The sequence below is a fragment of the Sceloporus occidentalis genome, unplaced genomic scaffold (genome assembly GCF_023333645.1).
Source record: "Sceloporus occidentalis isolate IW3139 unplaced genomic scaffold, rSceOcc1.0.p SCAF_14, whole genome shotgun sequence".
Lineage (NCBI taxonomy): Eukaryota > Metazoa > Chordata > Lepidosauria > Squamata > Phrynosomatidae > Sceloporus > Sceloporus occidentalis.
In genome coordinates this window covers 6,023,980-6,050,154 of record NW_028316994.1, presented here as the reverse complement: position 1 = coordinate 6,050,154, position 26,175 = coordinate 6,023,980, and the positions used below count along the sequence as shown (strand labels likewise).

The 26,175-nt window shown below is 41.4% G+C and overlaps 1 protein-coding gene across 1 annotated transcript; it reads left to right on the top strand.

Annotated features, from left to right (window-relative positions):
* Positions 1-8,387: 8,387 nt before the first annotated feature.
* Positions 8,388-25,938, top strand: LOC149303674 (T-cell-interacting, activating receptor on myeloid cells protein 1-like; the record flags this gene model as incomplete). The annotated part of the gene is made up of 7 exons (XM_089480804.1): positions 8,388-8,625; positions 18,715-18,999; positions 19,644-19,748; positions 20,278-20,302; positions 22,483-22,535; positions 24,544-24,581; positions 25,807-25,938. Coding segments are annotated over 7 exons (876 nt in total), but the record flags the coding sequence as incomplete, so codon positions are not given.
* Positions 25,939-26,175: the final 237 nt, after the last annotated feature.

Below are 26,175 nucleotides of genomic sequence, written 5' to 3'. Positions count from 1 at the left end.
GCTCTGTAGCATCCTAACTCCACGAAGTTTACAATGTGATGCCCGAATCGGGTGGAAATCCCTGTAGGACTTACCTGCGAATAATATGTTGTGGGGGAAGCAGCCCTTGAAAAGACAATACTGGCCTTCCAGATGTTTTGGACTTCAGCTCCAATAAATACTGAATATTGGCCAAGCTGGCAGGGGATTCTGGAAGCTAGAATCCAAAACACTCTGAGGACCAAAGTTTAGGAACCCCTGGTCTATATCTTCTTCAGGAGAAATTTCTATCCACCCAAAAATAGTTTGTTTTTTAAAACCTGGAAATCTAAAACCTAAAACAGAGATGACTGGGTATCTACATGAAATCTACATGTAGAAGTCATAAAACATTAGGCTCTCAAGATATTATTTATATATATATATATATATATATATATATATATATGGGCTGTTGAACCTCTCTTATTTTTTGGTTTGCCAGTATAGTTTCAGTGTAGGATAGAGCATGGAGCAGAAAGTAAAGGCCAGGGATTGTAGGTCTGGCATTCACAAATGCTATTTAAGCATATACTATTTAGGCATAAACTGAGCTGAGTCTCAACCAGGCAAAATATGAGCCTCAATTCTGCAATGGAAATATATGCGTTGCATTGGGTTAAGTTATAGTATAAGGCTCATCATGGGAGTTTATCACATAGGGAAAATCCCATGCAAAAACGGGGGTTTAAATTGGAAAAAATCCACAAAAGCGGGCTGATTTTCACACAACGTCATTGTTAAATTAATGTTAATCCGAATGGAAAGTGGAGGGAAAGTAGACAAAAGCCACTCCTTTTTTCTTTCGAAATATCCCGAAAGTAAAAAGAAGTGGCTTTTGTTTACTTTCTGTTAGGGTTAACAGAAGTTTAACAATGACATGTGTGAAAATCAACCCGCTTTTGTGGTTTTTTCTCTACCTTTTAAATTCCGGTTTTGCATGGGATTTCCCCCATGTGATAAACTCCTTACACTAGGTATTAGATACAGCTAATTGCTTTGTGTGTGTGTTTTAATATATGTTTTAACAAGATTTTAATTTTTTTCCTTATTGTTTAATGGTGTTTTAATTTTTGTATTTTGTAGATTTTTAACAACGTTTTTTAATCACTGTAAGCCTCTCTGAGTCCCAATCTGGGGAAAAGGTGAGATAGAAATCATCATCATCATCATCATCATCATCATCATCATCATCATCAAAGGTAGAATGTTGATTTCCTCCTTCCTATGAAAAATGCTTCATGCTGGGTTACATTGGTGTTCCTGCACTTTTCCTTGTGCAAAGAACAATTATGTGACAGGAAGAAGGACATATATGTGCCCCTGTATGCTGAGAAAGTGGTTTTCTGCAATGCTACATGCGCCATTCTTAATCCAGTGGCTCCCTCTTGTGGGAAAAGAGGAGGCTTGCATTAAGAGTTGGGAATTTATTTATTTATTTATTTATTTATTTATTTATTTATTTAACCTTATTATTTTTATTATTGGCCAGAATTCACTAAGTAAGTTACGAATGCACAGGGCTACACATTCACGACTGCTTTGTATTCACAACCCCTACGTATTCCCTAGTTTAGGGCAGTGGCATCACTAGGGCTGGTATCATCTGGTACAGTAATTCATGGTGTCACCCTCTCCACTGATCTCCTCCCTTGTCACACTATATAAAATCCTTAGTTATGTTTTTGTACTAATGTTACTCATAAATTGTAAATCCCACATATCACTGAATGTAATGGTGTTGTTGTTGTTATTGTTGTTGTTGTTGTTAACTGCAACATGAATCATGGTGACCCTGTGGATGAAACATCTCCAAGACCCGCTGTCCTCCACTGCTCTGCTTAGGTCCTGCAAATTCGGACCCATGACCTCCATAATTGAATCTCTCCATCTAGCATGTGGTCTACTCTTCCTCTCTTTCTCCTGCCTTCTACTTTTCCCAGAATTACTGTCTTTTCTAGTGACTCATGCCTTCTCATGATGTGGCCAAATTACAACAGCCTCAGTTTGATTATCATGGCTTCCAGGGAGATTTCAGACTTGATCTGTTCCAAGGGCCCATTTGTTTGTCCTTTCAGCTTCTCCACGGTAGCCTCAGTGCTCTTCTCCAGCACCACATCTAAAATCTTAAGTGCCTTGAAGGGAATATGTTCCCAGTATGTACTTCTATCAAGTATTATCTGTAGGTACTGTGCTCTTACTGTGGCTTATAGTTAGTAGTTAAATAGGACATGCTCAACGTCTTCTGTTTCGGATGCTTCACGAACACATGCTCTTTTGATGTATGGCACTTGGTGGAATCATCTTTATTTGACCATGGATTGTAACTGCTCAGACCAGGATTGTAAAGCTGTTCTGTTGAGTCTATCCCATTATCCGATATTTTTCTCATATATTTACTACATGTTTTAAAAAGATCTGTTTATCCGAGTGCATGACAGTAGCCTTATAGCATGGAACAGTATTTGACCACAAGAGATCTTTCTTGCTGATTGAGAGTCTCTGAGAGGCACAAGGTCTAATGTCAGATGATGCTATTGTCAGTTTTCTGTAACTCCAGATGTAATCTGAGGGCCAACACACACACACACACAGAGAGAGAGAGAGACCAAACATTGCAGTCAATAGACTTGAGGACAGGAGTGTTGGAGCTTGCTCTTTATGGGATCTAGCATTTATCTCCTGCGATGCTCACATTCTCCATCCTTTTACTGGGGTGAGGACTCCAAAGGCCATACTCATGGTTGATAGTTAGAAAGAAGGGCATTGACCAGTATATGTCGGTATGACAGAGAAAGATGGGTTGTATAGGAGGCAGGCGGGGGAAGAGATGGTATCTAGTTATCTGAAATGAGACTGTTGGGGTAGAAAAATGCTATGGAGGTGACTTCTTAATAGTGAGCAGCGCTGCATTCTGTCCATGTGTGGGAAGGAGAAGAATCTATTCTAGGCAATGAGAATGCTTTCTGGAGGCCAGCCTAGGATTTCACCTGTTTGTGTACTAGGATGGGGAACTGAATGGAGATATGTTGTGGTCTAGCAGAGATCTCTTCTTGTTTTAGTAATGGCTTTTTCTTTTCAGGTTGCTCCTTGTGACGGGACGGAAAATGAATCGATGGTAAGAATATGTCCTAGCCTAGTGTGAAAGTTTACAAGTGGATGGAGTCAGTGAAGGAAGCCATGGCCCTGAGTTTGCATAATCTGAGCAGGGCTGTGAATGACAGGGTTTTCTGGACATCTCTCATTCATAAGGCTGCCATAAACTGAAGTTTAGTTGATGACAGTTAACAAGTGTGGAAGTAGTGTTATTTCAGTAATTGTTAACTATGTACATATTTAGGATTCTGAGCTTGTCCATAGGATCCCTATTCAAAAGCCAGCTGCTAAGGTCAATTAGATTGGTGGGTATGAGAGACAGGGCCTTTTGAGGGTGGTTTCAGCTTTCTGGAACTCCTTCCAACGGAATATGCATTTGTTTCTGTATTTTGCTGCTGCTTTTAAACAACTGTTAAAGATACAACTTTTTTTTTTTTTACAAACTGCATTCAGTTCTAGACACTGAAAAGTTAGTGCTTACAGTTCTGTTTTAAATTTGCTGGTCAAGATTTCTAAGACTACAGTTTTAATCTTAGAACATTATTTCTAAGTGGTATTTCTGTTCAGTGGTATTTCTAAGACAACTGTTTTAATTTTATCATGTACAGTTGGAAATGCTGAGTAGGGCTGTTGGGGTATCAAACAGAGTATTAAACATCGGGATGGTGCTGAGTAACCTGGTTTACAATGTTGTTTGAAAATGCATTTATATTAGATTGGTTATATTGTAAGAAACCTTGCCCGGAAATGTGCCCTGAAAAGGAGGATACTTAAATAACTATATCAATAACATAAATATAAAATGTGATTGCATTTGCAGAGTGATTTCTTAATAGTTTGTGAAACTGGGTAAGGGAATGATCTTTTTGTTGTTGTTGTAGCATAAAATAAAAACTGAAGTTAGAAAGCTTTAGCCATGTGCAAATCTTGTCTTTTTGACTGGATATGCATCTGCTTTATCACAGCCATGCTTAAGTGCTGTATTTCCTCATTGTTTTTTTTCAGGGGCAATCATGGCTTCCTAACCAGGAATTACCAAACAGGATATGAAATGGGTCAGATATTTCCTCCTTCCAGCAATGAGTGCGCCACTTTTACTTTATAATTTATATGGCCATCATTGCTAACCTATATGTCAGTTAGAACCGTGACTGCCTTTATTGGCTAAAAACTAGGGCTTAGCAGAAATTGTCTCTCAAATTTCTCCACACTGTTTATCAGTGACAAATATGTATGTCTACATGTGTGGCATGACAGCGAGAGAAGGAGAGAGCAATTTTGAACAAGTTAGACTCCTCCAGCAGTTGGCGAAAAGGAGAGAAAGAAAATTAAACTATATTATGGGTTTTATTGATGGATAAAAATGAGGTAGGAGAAAAATTAGAAAGGTAAGGGCCAGTCCTATTTCCTTGTTTCTTTGACAAAACTGAAATAGTATGAAGCAATGCAAAAGCTGAGTGCACAATTGTACCCGTAATTCTCCATCCCATTTACAGATGGTGAAACTGAGGAGGCATTTTCTTGATTATGCTTCAAGGGAGGATTTAAATTGTCTGGCAGTTTAAGAGAGCCTTTTATTAAAAAAAAAACACCTTAGATGATATCTGGGGGGAAATACATACAGTATACATATACACTGTCATATATATATATATATATATATATATATATATAGTTGGACAGGAGAGTTCATGCTCATGTTGCCTAGATTCTCTATTTCTACAAGAGTTAGACATTTCCTTTTGTTAAATGAAAATTGGGGGAAATGTGCTAGCTAATGGTGGAAATGGCCCTGGCAAACAGGGCAATACAGCAACCCTAACAAGCCAGGTTCTGCAGTCTGATCACCCAATGATAGCTTAAAGCTCCTTCCAAAACCTAGCTGTGGAACAAGTGAATTGGTGAATAAGGATTGACTTGATGATATGGCAAACATTAGATGAAGGTATGCTGTTCATAGGCTTTCCTTGCCTAAAGGAACAACTTTTGCATCCTAAAATAAGGAGAGCTGACTTCCTGGGGCCCATTCACACTGCAGATTTATAGTGTTATTATTTCACTTTAACTGCCATGCTTTGATTCTATGGTATCCTGGGGTTTGTAATTCAGTGAGACACTGGACCTCTCTGGCTGAAAATTCTAAATGTCCCTCCCTAAACTGGCAATCCTAGGAATCTGTAGGATGAAACCACCACAGCTAAAGTGGGATAATAGTGCAATAATTCTGCAATTTGAATGGTCACATCAGATATCTATATAGCTTATTAGATATCAACTAAGAATGTGTTAAAGTAGCCTTTCCCAACCAAATGTGTTGGCTCATACATCTGCCAAAATTCCCAAGCCAGCATTACATTGGCCATACTGTTATCAAGTCTGGAATTTTATAAAAATACCCCCAAAATCCCTATCCCAAAATGCATCTGTGGAGGTAATCAGGTGGCCCCCTTTCCCTGGCATCACTTGATCATAGGAGCCTCCAAGCAAGTTCTGCATCTATAGGGTGAAGTATGTCTCCTGATGACCCTAATGGAAAGGCATTATGGGAGCTGCCCCTTGGCTGCCATGACCTGAAAGCGGAGAGACCACGTAGGCAGCCAGCCTTAGTTAGGAGTTGCAAACAGGAAAGATTCCTTCACACCTAGGAGACAGATTTATGACGGAGAGATGTTTCACAGACACAAGCCATTCTGGCAACAATCGTTTTCCCATGGCAAAGGATGCCTATAGATCAAGTGATGTGTAAATTTGGTTTACTTTGATGTAGGACAACAGCCTCTACTGACTACGTGACTGGGAACCTATTTAAAGTCCAGTTTTTCCTTTGTTCGAAGTTCCATGTTGGTGGCAGGCAGGCACTTTGTCAGTCTGCTTCTCCTGGTTCCACGTACCCCTTTTCCCATTTTCCTTCAGTGTTGCTGCAGCTACCTTGATTCCGAGGGAAACCATTGCAGGCGAGTATTTCCATTAGAAGGCCTTGTGTTCTCTTTCCATTTTTCCTCCCTTTTCTTCTATTAGCCTTGAGTGATTGCATGAGTGAATGTATGTGTGTGAGTGTGTCCCCCTGTGCATCAATAAACTAGATTAAAATTCAAAGACTTTGCCTTTGTGTCAGTTCCTGGAAGTTCTGGTCCCTTCGTAAACACTGCTGGGATTCGATCCGAAAAGGGTACTTGTAAGGAGCCCCATATTGGTATGTTGAGCTAATTAATATTCCCCAAAAGTTGAGCAGATATCCTTACAATACTGTCTGAGGATGGTGAGAGTTGGAGTCCAGCACATCTGCAGGGCAGACAGCTGAGGATATGTGGACCTGGGCTCATATTTTGTTTGACAAAAACTTAGTTTACACAGTCATTTTTGAATAACCCACTACTAATTCCGGAGAGGAAATGGATAGGATGAATGCTTTCACATTAAAAAGATAGCTTTTGTGGTACCTTCTCATCCCCTCTTTCCCAAAATATGATTCTGTCCTTTTTATTTTGTTTTGTTTTGTTAATCCAGCAAGATGCTCGTGGTTCCATCCAGCCAACTGTATCCTACTGTGATAGTCCCACTTGGAAAAAATGCCACCATCAAGTGTAATGACACGTTCAGCGCAAAGCTTCCTGTCTCTTTAGTAAAAAATGGAAAAAAGATTGGGACTCCCAAGGGTGGCTTTAGAAGTCATATATTTTCCATTGCTAATGTGAGCCAAGAACATGGAGGGTTGTACAAATGTTTCTGTGGTCCGGAAGCATATCGGGATGCATATGGTCGGGATGAAGCTGTGGAACACCTGATAAGAAGTAAGAGCCCCAGCTGAAAGTTTTGTTCCAGATCTGAGGAATATATATCCCAGGGCTGAAACTGGGCTGATATTTCTGTATATTGTGTAAACAGGCCACATCAATGACATCAAAGCCAGGTGCCCTGTCACACTACACAATTACAATGAGACCTTGCCATCTGCAGGCTTGCCATTTGTGGATTTCAGCATCCACAGACAACAATCCCTGTTGTCCCAAAGGTGATGAATGCATCTGGCTGTGCTAGCATGGCTTAATGGCACACTGCCATTAGGAAGAAAGGGACTTGAAGTCCTGAATTTTTTTTATCCGTGGGTCTGGAACGGAGAGATCTTTCCATAAAACAAGAAGCCCCTGGATGGTTTTGGGGGATATTTGGGGGTGGTAGAATTGATTTTTAAATATTTATTTGCAGGATGGGTATGGAATGACATGTGGCCTTCTACTTTCTCTGGGGGAGGGGGGCAATGTAGATGCAGCACAGAGAACATACCTATTTACTGGAATGAAAGTGAGAAGGTCAACTAGAGTATTTATTTGATTTGATTTTTGGTGGGAGAATAGAACATATATATCTTATGCAATAGAAAAGGGATCAGTGCTAAATTTCTGAAGTCAGAGGTGCTGGAATTTATAATAATAATAATAATAATAATAATAATAATAATAATAATAATAATATTTGTGTGTATCCCACCCCTCTGAGAACAATCGGGGCGGCTAACAAAGTTAAAAATACAGCACATATAAAATCCCTGGTGCCCTCCCCTCCTTAAAAAAGTATTAAATTCAATGCAGAATTAAAAACAAGCAAAAAACAACGAAAAACATATAAATTAAAAACTGACCAAAAGGTCAACAACATCACATCAGCAAACCATCAATGGGAGTGGCAGTATCTTATTCCCAGATGTTTTTTCTGAGGCCGGGTTCTCTATTCTGGGAAGGCCTGCCGGAAGAGATTCGTCTTAACAGCCTTTTTAAAGCTGTCTAAGGATGTAAGCAAACGGATCTCATCCGGCAGGCCGTTCCACAAAAATTTTATTTTGTGTGGAAAGTAGTATAAACCAGAGAGGGAAATATTCTATGTTCTGGATCGTTTTGGACAACAGCTTCCATAATGCCTTGTCATTGGCTTTGCTAGTTGGGGTTTCTGGGAACAGAAGTCTAAAACACCTAAGAGCCAAAGGTTCCTCACTGGTGGCCAAAATGCTGCTTCTAGTGACCTCTTCTTTTCTCTTCCTTCGTACAGTTCCCTACTTACCCAGACCAACTGTTTCAAAGCGTCCCCAGAAATGGCGCCCTCTGGAACCGAATTGGGACGCGATGGGAACACGCGGCGTCGGCGTCCCCCCGTGTGATAAAGTCGCGTTTTGGGCCCCATCTGGTGCCCATCGCGTTCCGTGTGCGCTCCCGCTCGCCCCCGTTAGAACATGCTGGGGAGCGGTTTAACCCCCATGCGATAAACTTAAGAGAGTCTGATTTGGGTCTGTTGAAGTTGGCATTGGAAAAGACTTCACTATTCATTGCAGAGTCCAAGGAGAAGCTAGCAAGTTTTATTTCCAAAAGGATGGGAAACAGATACCTCACCAACGTCCATTCGAGATTAAGGTAACCATCCAAAGAGCAAGGAAGGAGCATGCAGGGAATTACAGCTGCAGTTATTCCTTGCCATTTCTTATGTCAGAACCCAGTGACCCTGAGGAGCTGCTAATAACAGGTAAAGCCATTCATACTCTTCCCAGTTCCTTTGTTTACTATTTGGATTTTAGGAAATATATTCATGGTGTCCGAGTTGGCCATTCAGCAAAATAAAACAAAATCAAAAATTCACAAGACAGTGAATGCCTTCATTGGGTCAACTCCAAAGCATAAACTACATATTGCGAGTTTTTCCACATGCAACATTACAGGGGCTTCTTGAGAAATTCAGTGTTCTCTGCTTAAGAAAGAGGCAGCTAGCTTCTCCAAAAGCAGGGACAACCTTGATTTCAAAGGATGTTTTTTTTTTCTGTTGCAAATAGATTTGAAATTTTATTACCTGTCTTTTATTGCCCTTTGTCCCTGGTCCTCACATGGCCAAGAAGTGAAGTGGCCTATGCTTGCATTGGTATCCCTCTAGACCATTTATTCTTAACTGACAACGGAACAACATCTAAGACAAAAATGTAGGCCTCCTACACCATTAAAAGCATGTTTCATCTTTGCTGAAAAGACTCTAGGACAGTAGTTCTTAAACTCTGTTCTTCCCAGGCTGCATCCACACTGCAGAAATAATCTGGTTTGACACCACTGTAACTGCCATAGCTCAGTGTTATGGAATTCTGGGAATTGCAGTTTGTTGTTGCTCCAGAGCCTCGCACAACAAACTGCAGTCCCCAGAATTCCATAACATTGAGCTATGGAAGTTAAGGTGGTGTCAAACCAGATTATTTCTGCAGTGTGGATGCAGCCTTGGAGGACCAGAGTTTGGGAACTACTGTCCTAGAGTCTTTTCAGCACAGGCCAAACATGCTTTTAATGGTGTATCAGTGGCCTTGTTTGCATGGGCCCCAAAGCCCCTTCCCTCCCGCTTCTGTCCTACTCAGAGGACACATGGCCCAAACCTTGGCCCCATTCCCACTGGGCAAAAAAGCGGCTTATTTCGCTGCGATTTCGCTTCTTTTTTCCCGAGTCGTAATCGAATCTGACCCATCGTTCCCATTAAAAATGGGTGCAAACAGACCTGAGGTTTTTTACCCCTGTTTTCGTTCCCATTGGTATTTTCCCTGTGGTAATTTGAAGTGGGTTATTTTGCTCCCCGTTCCCATTGCCCTTCCGGGACTTCTTTTTTTAAAGCAGCTGTCAATAAAGCGCTTAAGCGCTTGATGTCACAGCCAATCAGTCGCTTAGGCATTTTTACCCTCCAGGAAAGGAAGAAGGAGCCTCTATTCCCCTCAAATCTATTTTCTGGAAGAGAGAAGGAGCCTCTATTTGCCCTAAACCCCTTTGCATCCCAAGACTCTTCTGTGTCTCCCCAGACTCCCTCTGGAAGAGAGAAGGAGCCTCCGCCCTAAACCCCTTTGCATTCGAGGCTTTCTGTATCTTCCCATAGTTCCTCTGGAAGAAAGAAGGAGCCTCTCTTTACCCCAAATCCCTTCGCATCCGAGGCTCTTCTGTGTCTCCCCAGACTCCCTCTGGGAAAGAGAGAAGAGGAGCCTCTAATCACCCCAAATCCCTTTGCCTGGGCTGTTTGGGGGGGGGATCAAGCAGGCATGTACTGAAAATTCCATCTGCTGCTCAGGCGCTCAGGCAGCGGCAAAAAAAGAAAAAAAGAAAAATAATAGTTAAAATGGTGTTCAATAGGTCTTCTCACACATCGGTCTATGAATGTGGAGCAGGGGGGAAGTTGCAGGGGGTGTAATGTGTTTACTGCGTTTGGAGCTCAATGTAGCGCAATCACCTTACCCTGCTTCCCACTCAACCGAGGGAAAGACTATGCGAACGGGAAAAAATGGTGCCAGTAATGCAGGAAAGAGAACAAGCAGGTGACACCCCCAGGCCAGCCCCTTGAGCACCGCTCCTTTCACCCCCCAAGTTCCTGAATCAGACACCCTTTCGTTCCCATTCATTTGCCCTGAATCAGACTTGGGAGGCACAGGAAAACTCACTAAAAATGCGCTGTTAAATTAAACTGCTTTATCAATCACTGATTCGTTTTCCCCCCCAGGATAATTTGATCACATGGGAGTCAGATTCGAATTCCAATGAGAACGATACCAGAGCAATGCAGATTGAATGTGTGCTCAAATGGGAACGATGCACCCATGATTTGCGTCCTGATCTGCGTTATAAGCCAGTGGGAATGGGGCCCTTGTTTCTGGTGCACTCTGCATCATATCTGGCATGCTTGGCACCAGAACTTGAGATATAATACCTATAAAAGAATTTTAAAAACCCTTGTTACACCTCCAGCATCTATCATCTTGCAAGCTGAACATTTTCTTGAGTTTAGTAGGGGTAAAATACCATCTACTATAAATCTTCATAAAGTTCTCCTTTAAATTATAGGAGGCCGTGAATTTTTGTGATCTTTTCCATGAACTTTCCCAGCTCTCGAGCTCTATTGTGTGGCCAATATCTTGAGCCCAACTAATCATGTTAGCTTTTATTACTTCCTTTTCTGTGTCTCTTTTAAGTAAGGTTTTGTATAACTTATTTATTTTCTTTTTGTCCTGTTTCCAAAAAATGATATCTAATTCGTTTTGTGAGGTGTCAATCCCTTCTTTCTTCAAATCCTCGATAAATTTGCTCTGAATTTGGGAGTAAATAAACCAATGTAGCTCATATCCCTTCTTGTTGATTTCTTCTAATGATTTCATTTTTCTACGACCTAAGTTGTCTTCCACTATTAGTTCTTGATACGTTAGCCATTTCAAGTTCTCTGACCATCTCCCAAATAAACCTTCTTGCGAGGAGACCCAGTTGGGGATTTGCTTGTACCATTTCTGTTTAATTTTTTGCCACGTCTGTAGCAAGACTTTCCTGATTGGATGGTTATTGAACACTTTATCTGCTCTTAATTTATTGTACATAAATATCCGTATCCATCCGTATTTTAGGTCAAAGCCCTCTAGATTTAGTATTGTTCTATTTTCTAACTTTATCCAGTCTTGTATCCATGTAAGGTTTACTGCTTGTAAATATAGTTTCAAATGAGGGAAAGCCCATCCCCCTCTTTCTTTTGCATCTCTCAGTGTCTCCCATTTAATCCTTGATCTTTTACCTTTGCCAATACATTTTTAAAGTTCTTTGGTCCATTCATCTAGAATTCTGTCATCAGAGATTATCGATACATTTATCATAAAAAACATGATTCCTGGAAGTATCATCATTTTTAGCAAAGAGATCTTCCCCAGTAGCGTTAATTGTAGTCTATTCCAATATAGTAGATCCCTCCGAATTTCTTTCCATAGTTTTTGATAGTTGTTTTCAAACATGTTCTTATTATTGTTGGAAATCCAAACTCCAAGATATTTTACTTTTTTCTGTATTTGACATCCGGACTTTAGAGTCAATGCTTCTTGTTCTTTTTTAGATATGTTTTTAGTTAGAATGTTGGACTTTTCCTTATTGATCTTTAGACCTGCTACTTTGCCGAAGGTATTAAATTCTTCTAACAGAAAATCAATGGTGTTAATTGGGTCTTCTAGTATCACTGTCATGTCATCCGCGAACACTTTTATTTTGTGTTCGTGCCCTTTGATCTTTGCTCCTTTTATGTTAGCATTGTTCCGAATGGCATTATTCAATATTTCTAGAGTTGATATGAAGAGGAGAGGAGACAAAGGGCAGCCTTGTCTTGTGCCTTTAGTTATTGAAAATTCTTGAGTCACGATGTTGTTTATTTTTAGGCTGGCCGTTTGTTCTTTATAAATTTGCTTGACGTTTTCACAAAAGGTTTCTCCAAGATTCTCTTCAAAGTTTCTGTCATAAATGGCCACTTTATGTTATCGAACGCCTTTTCAGCATCTACAAATAATAGCGCTAATTGTCTTCCTCTATTAACATTATAGAATTCCAGTATACTATAGATTGTTCTTAGATTGTTCTTGATCTGTCGTCCCGGTAAGAACCCGTTTTGGTCTTCTTTTATTATCTGTAGTAGTATTTGTTTAAGTCTGTTTGCCAACAAGAATGCGTAGATCTTATAGTTGATGTTTAGGAGGGAAATTGTTCGAAAGTTGCTAACCTGTAATAAGTCTTTACCCTCTTTAGGAATCAATACAATATGCGCCTTTTTCCATGTGTCCGGTATTCCTTCTTTCGTAATAGAATTCACTACGTTACAGAGATGGTCAGCTATATCATTTTTATATACTTTATAAAATAATGACGTAAACCCATCTGGGCCAGGTGCTTTCCCATCTTCAAGATTTTGTATACTTAAGATGACTTCTTCTTTCGTGAATGGTTTATTTAATTCTGCTTTTTGCTCTTCAGTAGCCTTAGGTATTTCCTTACCTTTCAAAAACTTGTCTATTTTGTGATCCTGATATGAGGGTGTTTTTTCTTCTTTATAAAGCTTCTTAAAATATTTATAGAAGACTTCTTCTATCTTGTCCTTACTTGTGTGGGTTCCTTGTTTATCTCTGATTTTACAGATATTTTTGGATTTCCTAATTTTCCTTACTCTATTTGCCAGCCATCCACCTGGCTTATTAGCATTTTCAAAGTAGTCAGATTTTGCTAGTTTTAACTCTTTAGCTAGCTCCTTTGTTTCTTCCATCTTAACTTGTTTCCGAAGCAGTTTTAGTTCATTATTGATAATTTTGTTAGTTGGGTCCTTCATTAGTGCTTCTTCTTTCCTCGCTAATTCTTTCAGTAATGTAGATTGTTTCTCTTTATTAATTCTTTTTGTTTCTGCAAATCTTTGAATTAGATAGCCCCTTGCCACCGCTTTAAAAGTGTCCCACAGAGTTTTTGGAGGCATCCCTTGAGTCATGTTTTCTTTAAAGAACAGATGTATCTCTCTCCTTAGTTTTCCAACAAACTTTCCGTCTTCCAACAATTCATCCTTTAATCTCCATTCAAATCCTCTCTTCTTAGAGGTTTTAATGTATAGTTCTATTAAATTATGGTCCGAATATGTTTGAGGTTGGATTTCCATCTTTGTTAGCTTTGTAGTTAAATTTCTCGAGAGCAGAAATAAGTCTATTCTTGAAAAAGATTTATGAGAATCGGAGAAAAACATGAAGCCTTTTTTGTCTTCATATAAGTGAGACCAAGCATCTGTCAAATCATGCTCTTCTATCATATTGAAGCAGCTCGGAGGGAGTTTCCCTTGATTTTTTGCTATCAGTTTTTTTGATTATCTATCTCTAGCAGGTCTCAATACACCGTTAAAGTCGCCTACTAATAAGTAATTCTTCACATTTAAATCATGTAATTTTTTATTTAAATTATTAAAAAAAAAAACACCTTTCTTTCTAAATAGAGCATAAACGTTAACTAACACCAGTTTGCTATCCAAAATAGAGATTTCTACAATTAGGAATCTTCCCTCACTATCTTTGCCTATTTCTTTCACAGAATATTTATCATTGACATATGTCGCCACCCCCCCTCTTCTTCTTTTTATCCAAGGAGAAAAACAGGTTTCCTAATTTATAATTTTTCAGATAATTACTATCGTCTTGTCTTATTTTTGTCTCCTGCAGACACACTATATCAAATTTGCTCTTTTCAATATGATTATAAATCTGTTTTCTTTTCTTAGCCAAATTCAATCCCTTAGTGTTCCAAGATGCTATTTTTATCTCCATCTCTTAACTTGTCTTTGTGTCTTGTTTACAAGTCTTTTCCTAGATCCTTTGCTTTCTTTCTTCTCTCCTCTTCTTCACTTCTTCACTTAACTGCGACCTGGCTTGCATTACTGAGACCTGGCTTGGGCCTGAGAGTGAAGCAGTGTGGGCACAGGCCCTTCCAGATCAGGTTAGGTGGGCGGGGGGGGGGGGCGTGTTGCCTTGGTCCATAAGAACACCCTTCCTTTGATCAGGAACCATGTCCGAAAAACTGACTTCATCGAGTGCGTCTACCTGACCCTGAAGGCCAGGGACAGTCTGGGGATTCTGTTGGTCTACTGTCCACCCCGTGCTCTAACAGACTCCCTAGCCGAGGTGACACAACTGGTCTCGGAACTGGTGTTGGAGTCCCCTAGGCTTCTTGTCCTGGGGGACCTCAACATCCCTTTCGAGGCCAGTCATGGTCCAACTGGTGCGGCTCGGGAGTTCATGGCTACCATGACTGCCATGGGCCTGTCCCAATTGGTTTCAAGGCCGACACATTGTGCTGGTAACATTCTCAACATCGTCTTTAGTTTGGACATGGATACTCCGTGGGCAGAGGTCTTCACTATCTCTGCCCTATCATGGACGGACCACTTCCTGATTGAGGCTCAAATCAAGGCTTCTACCCTAAGCCCCCCCGGGGGTGGAGGACCTATTAGGATGGTCCACCCTCGAAGGCTGATGGAACCCAAAAGGTTCCAAGAAGCCCTAGAGGGATATATGGTTGAAACTGACGGCGACTCTATTGATGCCCTGATTAACATCTGGGATATGGATCTCTCCAGGGCTATACACAGTATCGCTCCCAAGCATCCTTTCCAGCTTGCTTCCAATAAGCAACCCTGGTACATGGAAGATCTCAGGGAAAGGAAGCAGGCCGTGCAACGACTAGAGCGCAACTGGCGAAGATACCAGCACTTAGCCGACAAGACACTCCTTGAGTCTCTTTTGAAGTCTTACGGAGTGGCAATAAGTGCAGCAAAGCATTCGTTCTATGCTGCACGTATTGCGTCCGCAGAGTCGCGTCCGGCAGAACTGTTCAGGGTGGTGAGGGAGCTGACACAACTGCCCCCCCCCCCCGAACCCTATTCTAGCTCCTTCTAAAGCCTGCTGTGACGAATTTAATAACTTCTTCGTGGATAAAATCTCTCGGCTAAGGGCTGATATCGATGCCAGTACTTTTTCAGATCCTATAAGAGAGGTATCCAGGGATTCCATGGACTCTGTTAAACTGGATCACTTTGAGTTTGTGAGTACCGAGGAAGTGGACAAGATTCTTCGTAGTGTTAGGAAGACGGCATGCTCTCTTGATCCCTGTCCTTCATGGCTGGCAGCCCAGGGGGGAACGGTGGTCACTTCTATGCTACGCCGTATAATTAATTCATCTTTCAGGGAGGGACATTTTCTATCAAGTTTAAAATCAGCAATAGTAAAACCTTTGCTAAAAAAGCCCTCCCTGGACCCCCTGATTCAGAATAATTATCGGCCTGTTTCGCTGCTGCCTTTTCTGGGGAAGGTGATCGAGAGAGCGGTTGCTTTCCAGCTTCAGGGGATCTTGGAAGAAACAGATTTTCTAGACCCATTTCAAACTGGCTTCTGGGCGGGCTATGGAGTTGAGACTGCCATGGTCGCCTTAGTTGATGATCTCCGTCTGGGCATGGACAGGGGAAGCGTGTCCCTGTTAGTGCTTTTGGACATCTCAGCGGCCTTCGATACCATTGACCATGGTATCCTTCTGGAACGCCTGGGGGAGTTGGGTATCGGGGGCACTGCGCTCCAGTGGTTCCATTCCTACCTCTTGGGTAGATTCCAGATGGTGCAGCTGGGGGACGTCTGCTCCGATAAGAGGGTGCTTACATCTGGTGTCCCTCAAGGAGCCATTCTGTCCCCCATGCTATTCAACATTTACATGAAACCGCTGGGGGAGATCATCCGGAGACACGGGGCGTGGTGTTATCAGTACGCTGATGACACCCAAATATGTTTCTCTATGTCTCCGAATGATGCAGTGACTAGGGATGGCATCTCTCCTCTAAATGCCTGCTTGGAGTCGGTAATGGGCTGGATGAGGGAAAACAAACTCAGCTTGAATCCAGAGAAAACGGAAGTGCTAGTGATAGGTTCTCCCTGCCCGGGGGGCTGGGGATATTTGTCCACTTGTCCTGAATGGGGTCACGCTCCCCCTGAAGAACTCAGTTCGCAGTCTGGGGGTGCTTTTGGACTCGTCGCTCCAGCTGACTTCTCAGGTGGATGCGACGGTCAGAAGCACCTGCTATCAGCTTTGGCTGATACGCCAGCTGCGACCCTACCTAGGCTGGGGGGGGGGACCTTGAAACAGTGGTACATGCCCTGGTAACCTCTCGGTTGGATTTCTGTAATGCACTCTACATGGGGCAACCCTTGTACCAAACTCAGAAGCTTCAGTTAGTACAGAATATGGCAGCTAGGCTGGTCACTGGACGCTCCAGGGCCGACCATATAACACCAATTTTGTATTATCTCCATTGGCTGCCTGTTCGCTTCCGGGCACAATACAAGGTGTTGGTTATAACCTATAAAGCCCTAAATGGCTTGGGCCCAGGGTACTTGGAGGACCGCCTCTCCCCATATAATCTGCCTCGCACACTCAGGTCATCTGGGAAGAGTTTATTGAGGATCCCTTCTACAAGATATAGGTCAACCTCTCAAAGGGCATTTTCCATCTTGGCCCCTGGGATCTGGAACACCCTCCCCGAGGAGCTCCGCACCGCCACCTCCCTGAATCTCTTTAAAAAGAGACCGAAGACCTTTTTTTTCATCAAGCCTTCCCTGATGTTCTGTGATATGTGTGCCCCCCCGATATGATTAACATCTTCGAGTATATTGCTGGCTTGGTTTAATGTTGATTTTATGTATACTGTGCACTGCTTTGTAAGTTTTAATTATCTATTGCAGTTTTTATCTTGTAATGTATTGTTATTGCAATTGTTGTACACCGCTGTGATCGAATGGAATAGTGGTATATAAATACATTTTATTATTATTATTATTATTATTATTATTATTAATAGATCTTCTTCCGAGTCCGAGTTGTTTAGTAAGATTGTTGAGTCCTTCAAATTTAACTGAAGATTGACTTCTTCCTTCTCCTCTCTGTTGGTTCTTGTGTTGTTGGCCTTTGCTAATTTTTTCTTGTAGAATATCTTTGCTTTCTCTATTGAATCTATTCTGATTCTCTTTTGATTATAGTTAAAGGATAATCCTTCGATTTTGTCCCATCTAAAATTTATGTTCCTTTGTTGTAGAGCGTTAGATAGAAATTTATAGTCTTGTCTTCTTTTCAGAATCTGCGGAGGTATATCTTTAAAAATTTCTATATTTGCCTCACCTGTTGTTAATTTTAACAAGGGCAGGGGGACCATGTATCACATGTGGTGGACTTGTGAAGTTATTGAGGAATTCTGGGAGAAAGTCCATTTAGCAATTCAAGACATATTCAAGATCAAATTTAACAAGGATCCTGAGATCTACTTATTAAACATGACTTCGGTTATGAAAAACCCTAAAGAGAATGAAATATGAAAAACACTACTCTGTCTAATCACGGCTGCAAGATTAGAAATAGCAGCTAAGTGGAAAAAAGCAGAGGCACCCAATATGGAAAACTGGTTACAAAGAATTCATGAAATAAAAAACAGAAATATTACTCATTATGAAAAAAATTGGCGTCCCATTGTGGTATACTGGAATAGCATATGGGGGATAAATAAAGAGTTGTTCTAGGAACTATATGGATGTATAATTGAGGAGGTGCAGGAAACCCTACTTGTTAGCATAGCATGTTATATGCGAGGGACTCTACCATATTCGACCAACAGCCGGTATGGTAGTATTTCTCTCAAATTTTTCTTTCTTTATGCTTATCATTTCGCTTTCTAGGTCTGTATTAAATGAGAAAAATCAATAAAGATATATATATATATATATATATATATATAAAAGAATTTTAAAAACGTACCTCATTTCAGATCTTCTGGGAAGACTTGGAGCACTTTGTTTTTGTGCTGGGGGTGGCTGTCTACATAGGTATCCTGATGCGCCACCTAGCACATCTGCCCCTGTCACCAGTCACTTGCTGTGAGGTCAGAACGAGGCAGACAACTGTTGCTCAGCCATCGTTCTAACCTCAGAAGTGAGCAGTCTGTGGCTGCAGTGGATGCCCAAGCAGACAGCTGTCCCTGCACAAAAAACAAAGAGTCAAGTAACTACAGGAGGTCAGGCCAGCTCCATGGCCAAGGTATTCCAATCTGCCCTGGAGTATCCTGGCCAGTGCAGACAAGACCAGAGAGTAAATTGAAGAAACAGCAAATGCAGCCAAAGCTAATCTTTGTCTAAGATAAAATGTTTGGCATTACAAAGAAGCAGAAAACAAATAGAGATGATCGATGGGGCTATGCCATTCTGTGCTTGGCATCTCATTTTCCATTTCCTTCTCTTCCTAGATACTCAGATACCAAGACCTACCAACTCCAGCAACTCAGGTGTGTTGGTTCCCCTTATGGGGCAAGTCACCATTAAGTGTGAAATTCAAGACCCACTTGTCATGTTCTATCTCCATAAAACTGGAAACCCGACAAAAATAATCATGTCAACTGATAATAAAATTGCCAAATATTACTTTAGGAACTTCAGCTTAGAGGATCAAGGATGGTATAAATGCAGCTGTGCATTTGCCAGAAGTCCTTTTGTGGTCTCAAAAAGAAGCAGTTCTTTGGAACTTCTATTAGGTATCTTCCTAGTTCTTTCCATTAGCTTGGGGCTTTGGTTTTGTTTAATGTGATTTCCACACTGCACATCAAACTGAGCCTCTCTGAAAGATTGATGCATATTATAGAATGTTAGCAGGGAGAACTAAACCTAGAATCTGAAGCATATCAGATTTTAACAGGTGAGCCAGAATGGTGTAGTGGTTAGAGCATTAGACTAGACTCTGGAGATCAGGTTTGATTCTCTGCTTAGCCATGGAAACCAGCTGGGTGACCTCAGGCGAGCCACACACCCTCAGCTGCAGGAAACCCTATGATAGGCTCACCTGGGGGTTGTCATAGATCGAAAATGACTAGAAGGCACAGAATAATGACAACAACGTCCCTGTAAATATCTTAGGGCACGTCCAGATAGGGAAGAAAGTCTCTGGAGGTCTCATGAGTTTTTAGTTAATTTTTGCTTTGGTTGTTGAACCCAATCTTTCTTGAAATATCCCAGGTTTCTTTTTCCTTTTCCCCACCAACTCTTCACCACTGATAAGCCAGTGATGAGGTCCTTAACTATGTCATGTCCCTCTTTCATTTTCTGGAATAAGCTAATGGCATGGAATATTTTTTAAGAAGGAACTGACCTGCTTGTCTAACTTCATCCCCCTGTTTTTCAGATGAGGAAAGCAGACTCACCATACCCATAGCCATAGGTGTATGTGCAACTCTGCTCTTCCTATTCCTGCTACTTTTTCTTGTTTGGTACAAAAGAAGAAGAGATGGTAAGTCTGACTTCTTTTTGAGAAAGAAGTTCAAACATTCTTCATCAGATAGGAGAACTTACGGTAATGGAATGCAAGTTGGATGCTTCAGAAGTTATCTCATGATTTTTCCATGCTCTCTTGTACTCTAATCAAAAGGGCTGGTTTTGTGCATAAATGGGTCCTAGAGCAGATCAAACCAGAAATCTCTCTGGAAGCCATGATGACTAGACTAAGGCTGTTGTACTTTGGCCACATCATGAGGAGGCACGACTCACTGGAAAAAACAATAATGCTAGGAAAGGTAGAGGGAAGCAGAAAGAGAGCCAGGCCACATGCTAGATGGATTGACTCTATTAAGGTGGTCAGAAGTATGAATTTGTAAGACCTGAGCAGAGCAGTGGAGCATAGGGAGTCTTGGAGATGTCTCATCTACAGGGTCGCCATGGATCGAGATTGACTCGAGGGTGGATAACAACAACAACAAAGAAGGAATATGAATCTAAAATAAAAGTCCCTTTCAATGGATTCTTATTTTGTTTTTTTCTAGCACTGTTGGAAGCAACAGAAACAAGGTAAGAGATCCCAGGCATTCATCTTGAATTCTGCTGGATCTAGGGATGGTAGGGCACTGTGCTCAGCTTTAAGAAAAGGATGGTGTGGTTCAGATGTGAAGATCCAGACTTTTGAAAGAGTGTAGTGCAACAGAAATTTGAAAAAAATAATATCACATAGTAGGTTAAATATGGATTGCGAGATGCATTCAAAATGTTTCAGTTTTCCTGGGAGTCATGATGGTTCGTTGGTTAGACTGGGAGGGACAGAACCTTGCATTCTCTGGGGAAAATGTGGTGTCAAGTAGATTAGAAAGGATCACTGAAGCCTTCTGGGAAACAGCAAGTTGGCTGACAGTGTGACTTCTGGCACACTACAGAAATAAAGCAGTTTGCCACCACTTTTATTTCCATGGCTCAATGCAATGGAATTACAGGGTTTGTAGTTTAATGAGGCACCAGCATGATGTAATGGTTTGAGTATTGGACTATGACTGGAGGCCAGTGTTCAATTCCCCACTTGGTTATGAAAACCCACCTTGGGAAAGTCACACACTCTCAGCGTCAGGGGAAGGCAATGGCAAACAAATCTTGCCAAGAAAACTCCATGATAGGTTCTCCTTAGGGTTGCCATAAGTTGAAAATGACGTGAAGGCATACAATAACAAAAAATAATGGGGCACCAGAGCTCTGTGATGGGGAGGGCTAAGTATTTCACAAAACTGCAAATTCCAGAATTCCATAGCACTGAATCATGACAGTTAAAATGCTGTTAGACTGTTTTATTTCTGGAGTGTAAAGACATCCTGTGTTTTTGTTCACTGGGAGGCCATTCAGACTACCTTTTGTACCAAATTGTATCCCAGATTAAAAGTCAGAAGTTCCCATTGGCACCTGTTTAAACACATCAGAATTAGGGTTTTACACACCACAACCAGGGCAAATCCCCCTTACAGCAGTTTTTCTGAAAGTGGATTATTTCCTGTGTCTTTTAGGAAAACTCGTCTCTTCCCTGCTGCCGGCAAATGTGAACTTGGCCCCTGTCATGATCGGGTCAAGTTCAGGGGAGGGATCTAGGTCAGAGGGAGAGCAGAGGGCAGAACATGCCTCCCTCTCGCAGGAAGCTTGCTCTCTCTTTTTTAAAATTTTTATTTTTGACAGATTATGCACCTGCTTGTTCTACAGGTTGATACAAATTGATAAAATGAGTCTGCTTGTGCTACATTTCCTTTTCGTTTGCTTGCTGCCGACACAGCAGGTCACTTTGCAAGTGGCATTTTTAATATGCAAAAACTACAATGCAAATGTTACAGATGTTTCCCTATCAATTTGGCAAATCGATACAATGTGTGAATGCTTGTGCTACATGTGTGTATGTAAGGAGAGGTGGCATTCTGGGGTGGAAATTGGAGGGAAAGCAGATGCAGAGATGGCATTCAGGTGGCCTCCGCTGCAAGTGACATTTGTTATTATTATTACTATTATTATTATTGTGACAGATTATGTGAATGCTTTGGGCTGGAAGGGAAGGGAAAAGGTTCCAAAGAGGAGGAAATGCTGGGCTGGAAGCGAAGGGGAAGCTAGAGGCTGGCATTCAGAGGGAAGGCTGTGGAAACCGTTGACTTTGGGGGAGTCACGCTCTCTCAGCTCATGGGAAAGGCAATGGCAAATCTCCTCGGAACCAATCTTGCCAAGAAAACCCCAGGATGGGGTCGTTTTAGGGTTGCCATAATCTGTAATGACCCAAATACACACAACACACACACACACCTGGAGGTTTTTAAATTTGACAAGTCGACAGAATATGCGCACACTGCCGCCAGTTTTTTTTTAAAGGAGGGGGAAAGCACCCATTCAGTTGGCCAGTGGCTGTAGGATATGTCACCTTTGACGAAAGCGGAAGTGAATTTGATTGACAACAATGGAGGCTCCATTTTAAAGTGGTACTGCAAATGTGAACTTCAGAGGGGCAAATTGCTCCAATCAAGATAAAGGGTAGTGGGCACTTGTAACTGTGCTGATTCAGTATGGGGGCAACTGGATGTACCCAGTTCTATCCAGAGCAAATGGGCAAGTGAGAATGGGGCCTGGGAAATGTTCCCTGGTCTTAAGTGAATGTTGAGTGGATCGATAATGACTGTAGGTATGGGAGCTCCAGATGATCCTGTTCTAATAAGTTTTTCTTTCTCCCTCTTGGCTAGTGGTGAAAGGTCCTTCAGAGTTTTGCGGGCTCACTGGAGAGCAAAAGCTACTGGTAAGTGGCAGTATATGAATCTTGTTGAGGATAATTGTGGTTGGGATCAGGTAAACAGAATGAGATTTGGGAATCTCCATATAAGTATCTTTACTTCCCTGGGTTCTCAGAAGGAATAGTTCCAAGAAATGTTGGAGAGTTTTCTTTTGGGATTTTACTCCTTATAATGACTATTTCTGCTCCCGTATCTAGTCATCACTTAAATGGGTTTGGAGCCTTGGTTTGTTGCTGGTTAGAGCACCACCTTTAATGAGTCTGTTTCTTTTCAAACACCCCTTTCTCTCCTTTGAGGGATGGTGTTGGCCGTGTCTTCTGCCACCTCCTTCATGAGCTCAGCATCTTCCCTTATGTGACTGTCCTCCAGTATCCACAGTCCCCATCTTGCACACTATTTCTTTTTTTCTATTTTTTTAATTGTTAATATTTTGTATAATCTTGCTAGCATGGTATAGTGGTTTGGGACCCTGGAGACCAGGGTTCGATTCCCCACTCGGTCATGGGACCCACTGGGTGACCTTGGGCAAGTCACATGCTCTCAGCCTCGGGGAACATCAATGACAAACCTCCTCTGAACACATTTTGCCAAGAAATCCCCATTATATGGTTGCCATAACGTGGCAATGATTTGAAAACACAACAACAACAACAACAACAACAACAACAACAACAAAGTCCTAAAATGTTATAAGGCTACAGCACTATTTCTCTAAAAAGTGAAAAAAAGCTTTAAATCTGGTAACTTGAATTTATTCATGATCCACACGTTATTTTCCCCTATTTTTTATTTTCTATTTATTTGAGGGAGGTATTGTATAGTCATAGTGCTATAGTGCCATAAGTACATACCACTTAAGCATTATATCTCTAAAAATCAAGGGAACGAAAATTTTTCATTCTGGTAACTTAAAAATATTCATGTCTTCCCTCCTGCTTACATACTATTCATTTTTTCTATTTCTAATTTCTCTTTAATTGAGGGACAGTGTAGTCATAGTGCTAAAGTGATATATGTCTATGCCATTTTATCATCATATCTTGAAAAAGAAGAGAAGGCATAGAGAAGAACATTCAGTCTGGTAACTGGAAATATAATGAAGGAACATGATGGTTGGTTGGTTGGCTGGTTAGTTATGACTGGGAGAGACAGAACTTTGCATTCTCTGGGGAAAATGTGGTGTCAAGTAGACTAGAAAGGATCACCGAATTCTTCTGGAAATCACCAGGTTTCCTCCTAAACATTAGGAAGAACTTCTTGATGGTAAGGCTGTTAGACTGTGGAATGTGTTGCCTTGGAGTGTGGTGGACTTCCTTCTTTGGAGGTTTTCAAGCAGCGGTTGGATGGCCTCTGCCAGGGGTACTTTGATTGTCTATTCCCAGTGGCATTCCCATGCCTGCTGTCATCTACTGTGTGCATGGGGGGCTACCGGGGGGGGGGGCAGTGGTGACCAAAAAGGTTCGCTCACTCCTTTTCCTCCACGGTGGCAGTGGCCTCCTCCTGAGGAGAGAGATACTACCATGGCAAAACTGGGAGGAGTACATTCACCCTTCTTATTTGTTATGGTGGCCGCTTTCTCCTGAGTAGGCAGCCTCCTCCTCAAGAAAGACTGGAAAGGTCATGCTCACCCCTTCTCACCCCAGAGCAGGAGGAGGGTCTGACTGGGTGTCACCCCTCTTGTAAGGTGTCACCCAGTGCAGGCTGTAATCCCCGCACCCCCAATGACTAGCCCTACAAGGTGGAGGGTTGGACAGGATGGCCCTTGGGGTCTCTTCAAACTCTATGATTTTTATGATTGACAAAGGTCAGTGGAAAACCTCTGTAATGAAGGTCACAGCCCCATTCAAAATGTCCTTTTCATTTCCTGCCCCCCTCCCAACTGCCTAGGAACATGGAAAAAATTTGGCAAAATGCCCCCATGCCCCTTAGACAGCATTTGGAGGCCACCTCTGCTTTAAGCCAATACAGTTTATGAGAAGTGTTTTCAAAACTCATCCTGTCTCTTATCCACAGGCACCTCAACAGCTGGAGAAGGACACGTGGAGAAGCAAGTGTGTCTTCACTTTCTAATTTAATGCAACTAATACTGTTGATGAAATTTGAGAGATGGTGCTTAAAATGTGAACCCTTGCTGGGTTACAATACTTTGTTTCTTTTTCTTGCAATGAAATTCATCCACATGGATTTATTTTCATATTTTATCTAACCCTTGCATTTATTTATGCATTTATCTAATTCACACTTTTCCTACCCCATAACTAAAACCTTTGTACATACATTTAAAACAGTGGCTCCCAACCTGTGAGTCGGGACCCCTTTGGGGGTCGAATGACCCTTTCACAGGGGTCGCCTAAGACCATTGGGAAACACCAGTTTAATTACAGTTATGAAGTTGCAATGAAAATAATTTCATGGGTTTGGATCACCACAACATGAGGAACTGTATGAAGGGGTTGCGGCATTAGGACGTTTGGGAACCACTGGTTTAAAACAAACATATGCATTTTGGCTGTTCACATTTCTTTATTTTTATTGCTTTGTTTTTTATTCCACCTGCAAGCCTTGCAAATAGGAAAATTCTTGAACTGTATTTATTCTTGCAATGGGTGTGAGGATGTGCACAAATGCTGTTTTAGTTAAGATTGCTGGATTCATTTAAATCCTTCTCCATCTTTACATTAGGCTGCATTGGAAGTAAAAATGATGTGTGTGTGGAAAGAGTATAGTATGACCCCATTATTATTATTGTTGTTGTTGTTATGTTTGTTTGTTTATATTTTCCCCTTTTCCTCAAAACTGGGACTCAGAGTGGCATTACAATATTTTTTTAAAAGTATAATTAAAACATACAAAAGTGGGTACATTAAAATCGAATTAATTATTACAATATTAAAACAGATATCCGCAGGGAATATGTTTCTGGACTTACCATGGAAATATGAAACTATGGATAATAGTGAACTTCCGGTGGAAGCATACCATAGAAATGCAGCAGAGGACCTAGAAATGCCTCGAGAGAACATCTCTCTAGGAATCTCTAGGTTCTCCAGTGCAACTTTGTGGTCACCTTCTGGCAGAAGCATGGCATAGAATTCTGCTGGAGTGCATGAAAAATGCCTAGAGACAATATATTTTCTTTTTGCATGCGGGTAAGTGAAACTGTAGGTACTGGTCTTGCAGATACAATCTACTATCTATTGAGGTACGTGTCAGGCAGATTATATTTGAGTCACACCTTGTATGTCACCATTATTAATGTGCCTCATTTTCCTGCAGCCTCCAAAGGATGACTCTTTTACCCAGCCAAAAGACATCATCTATGCCGAATTGAGAAAAACCTCCTCAGACAGTCAGGAGGAAGCTGAACCAGATAATGATGTTGTCTATACCACAGTTATTGTACATTAAATCTGCAAATTTGGGGGGGGGGGGCAAGATTTGCATGTCTTTTAAATGGTTTCTTATCATAATGCTTAGGAGTGCTGAATAAATTTTGGATTCATGGCTCTCCGAACACAATGGGCTTGCCCATCAAATGAAATGCATGTCTTTCTACTTCTCTTCCTGGCTTTGGGATGTGGTTGTAGTCAGTCTATTTTTCTGGAATGCACCTTTGGGTGGGTGAGGGAGAGATTTTATATTGAA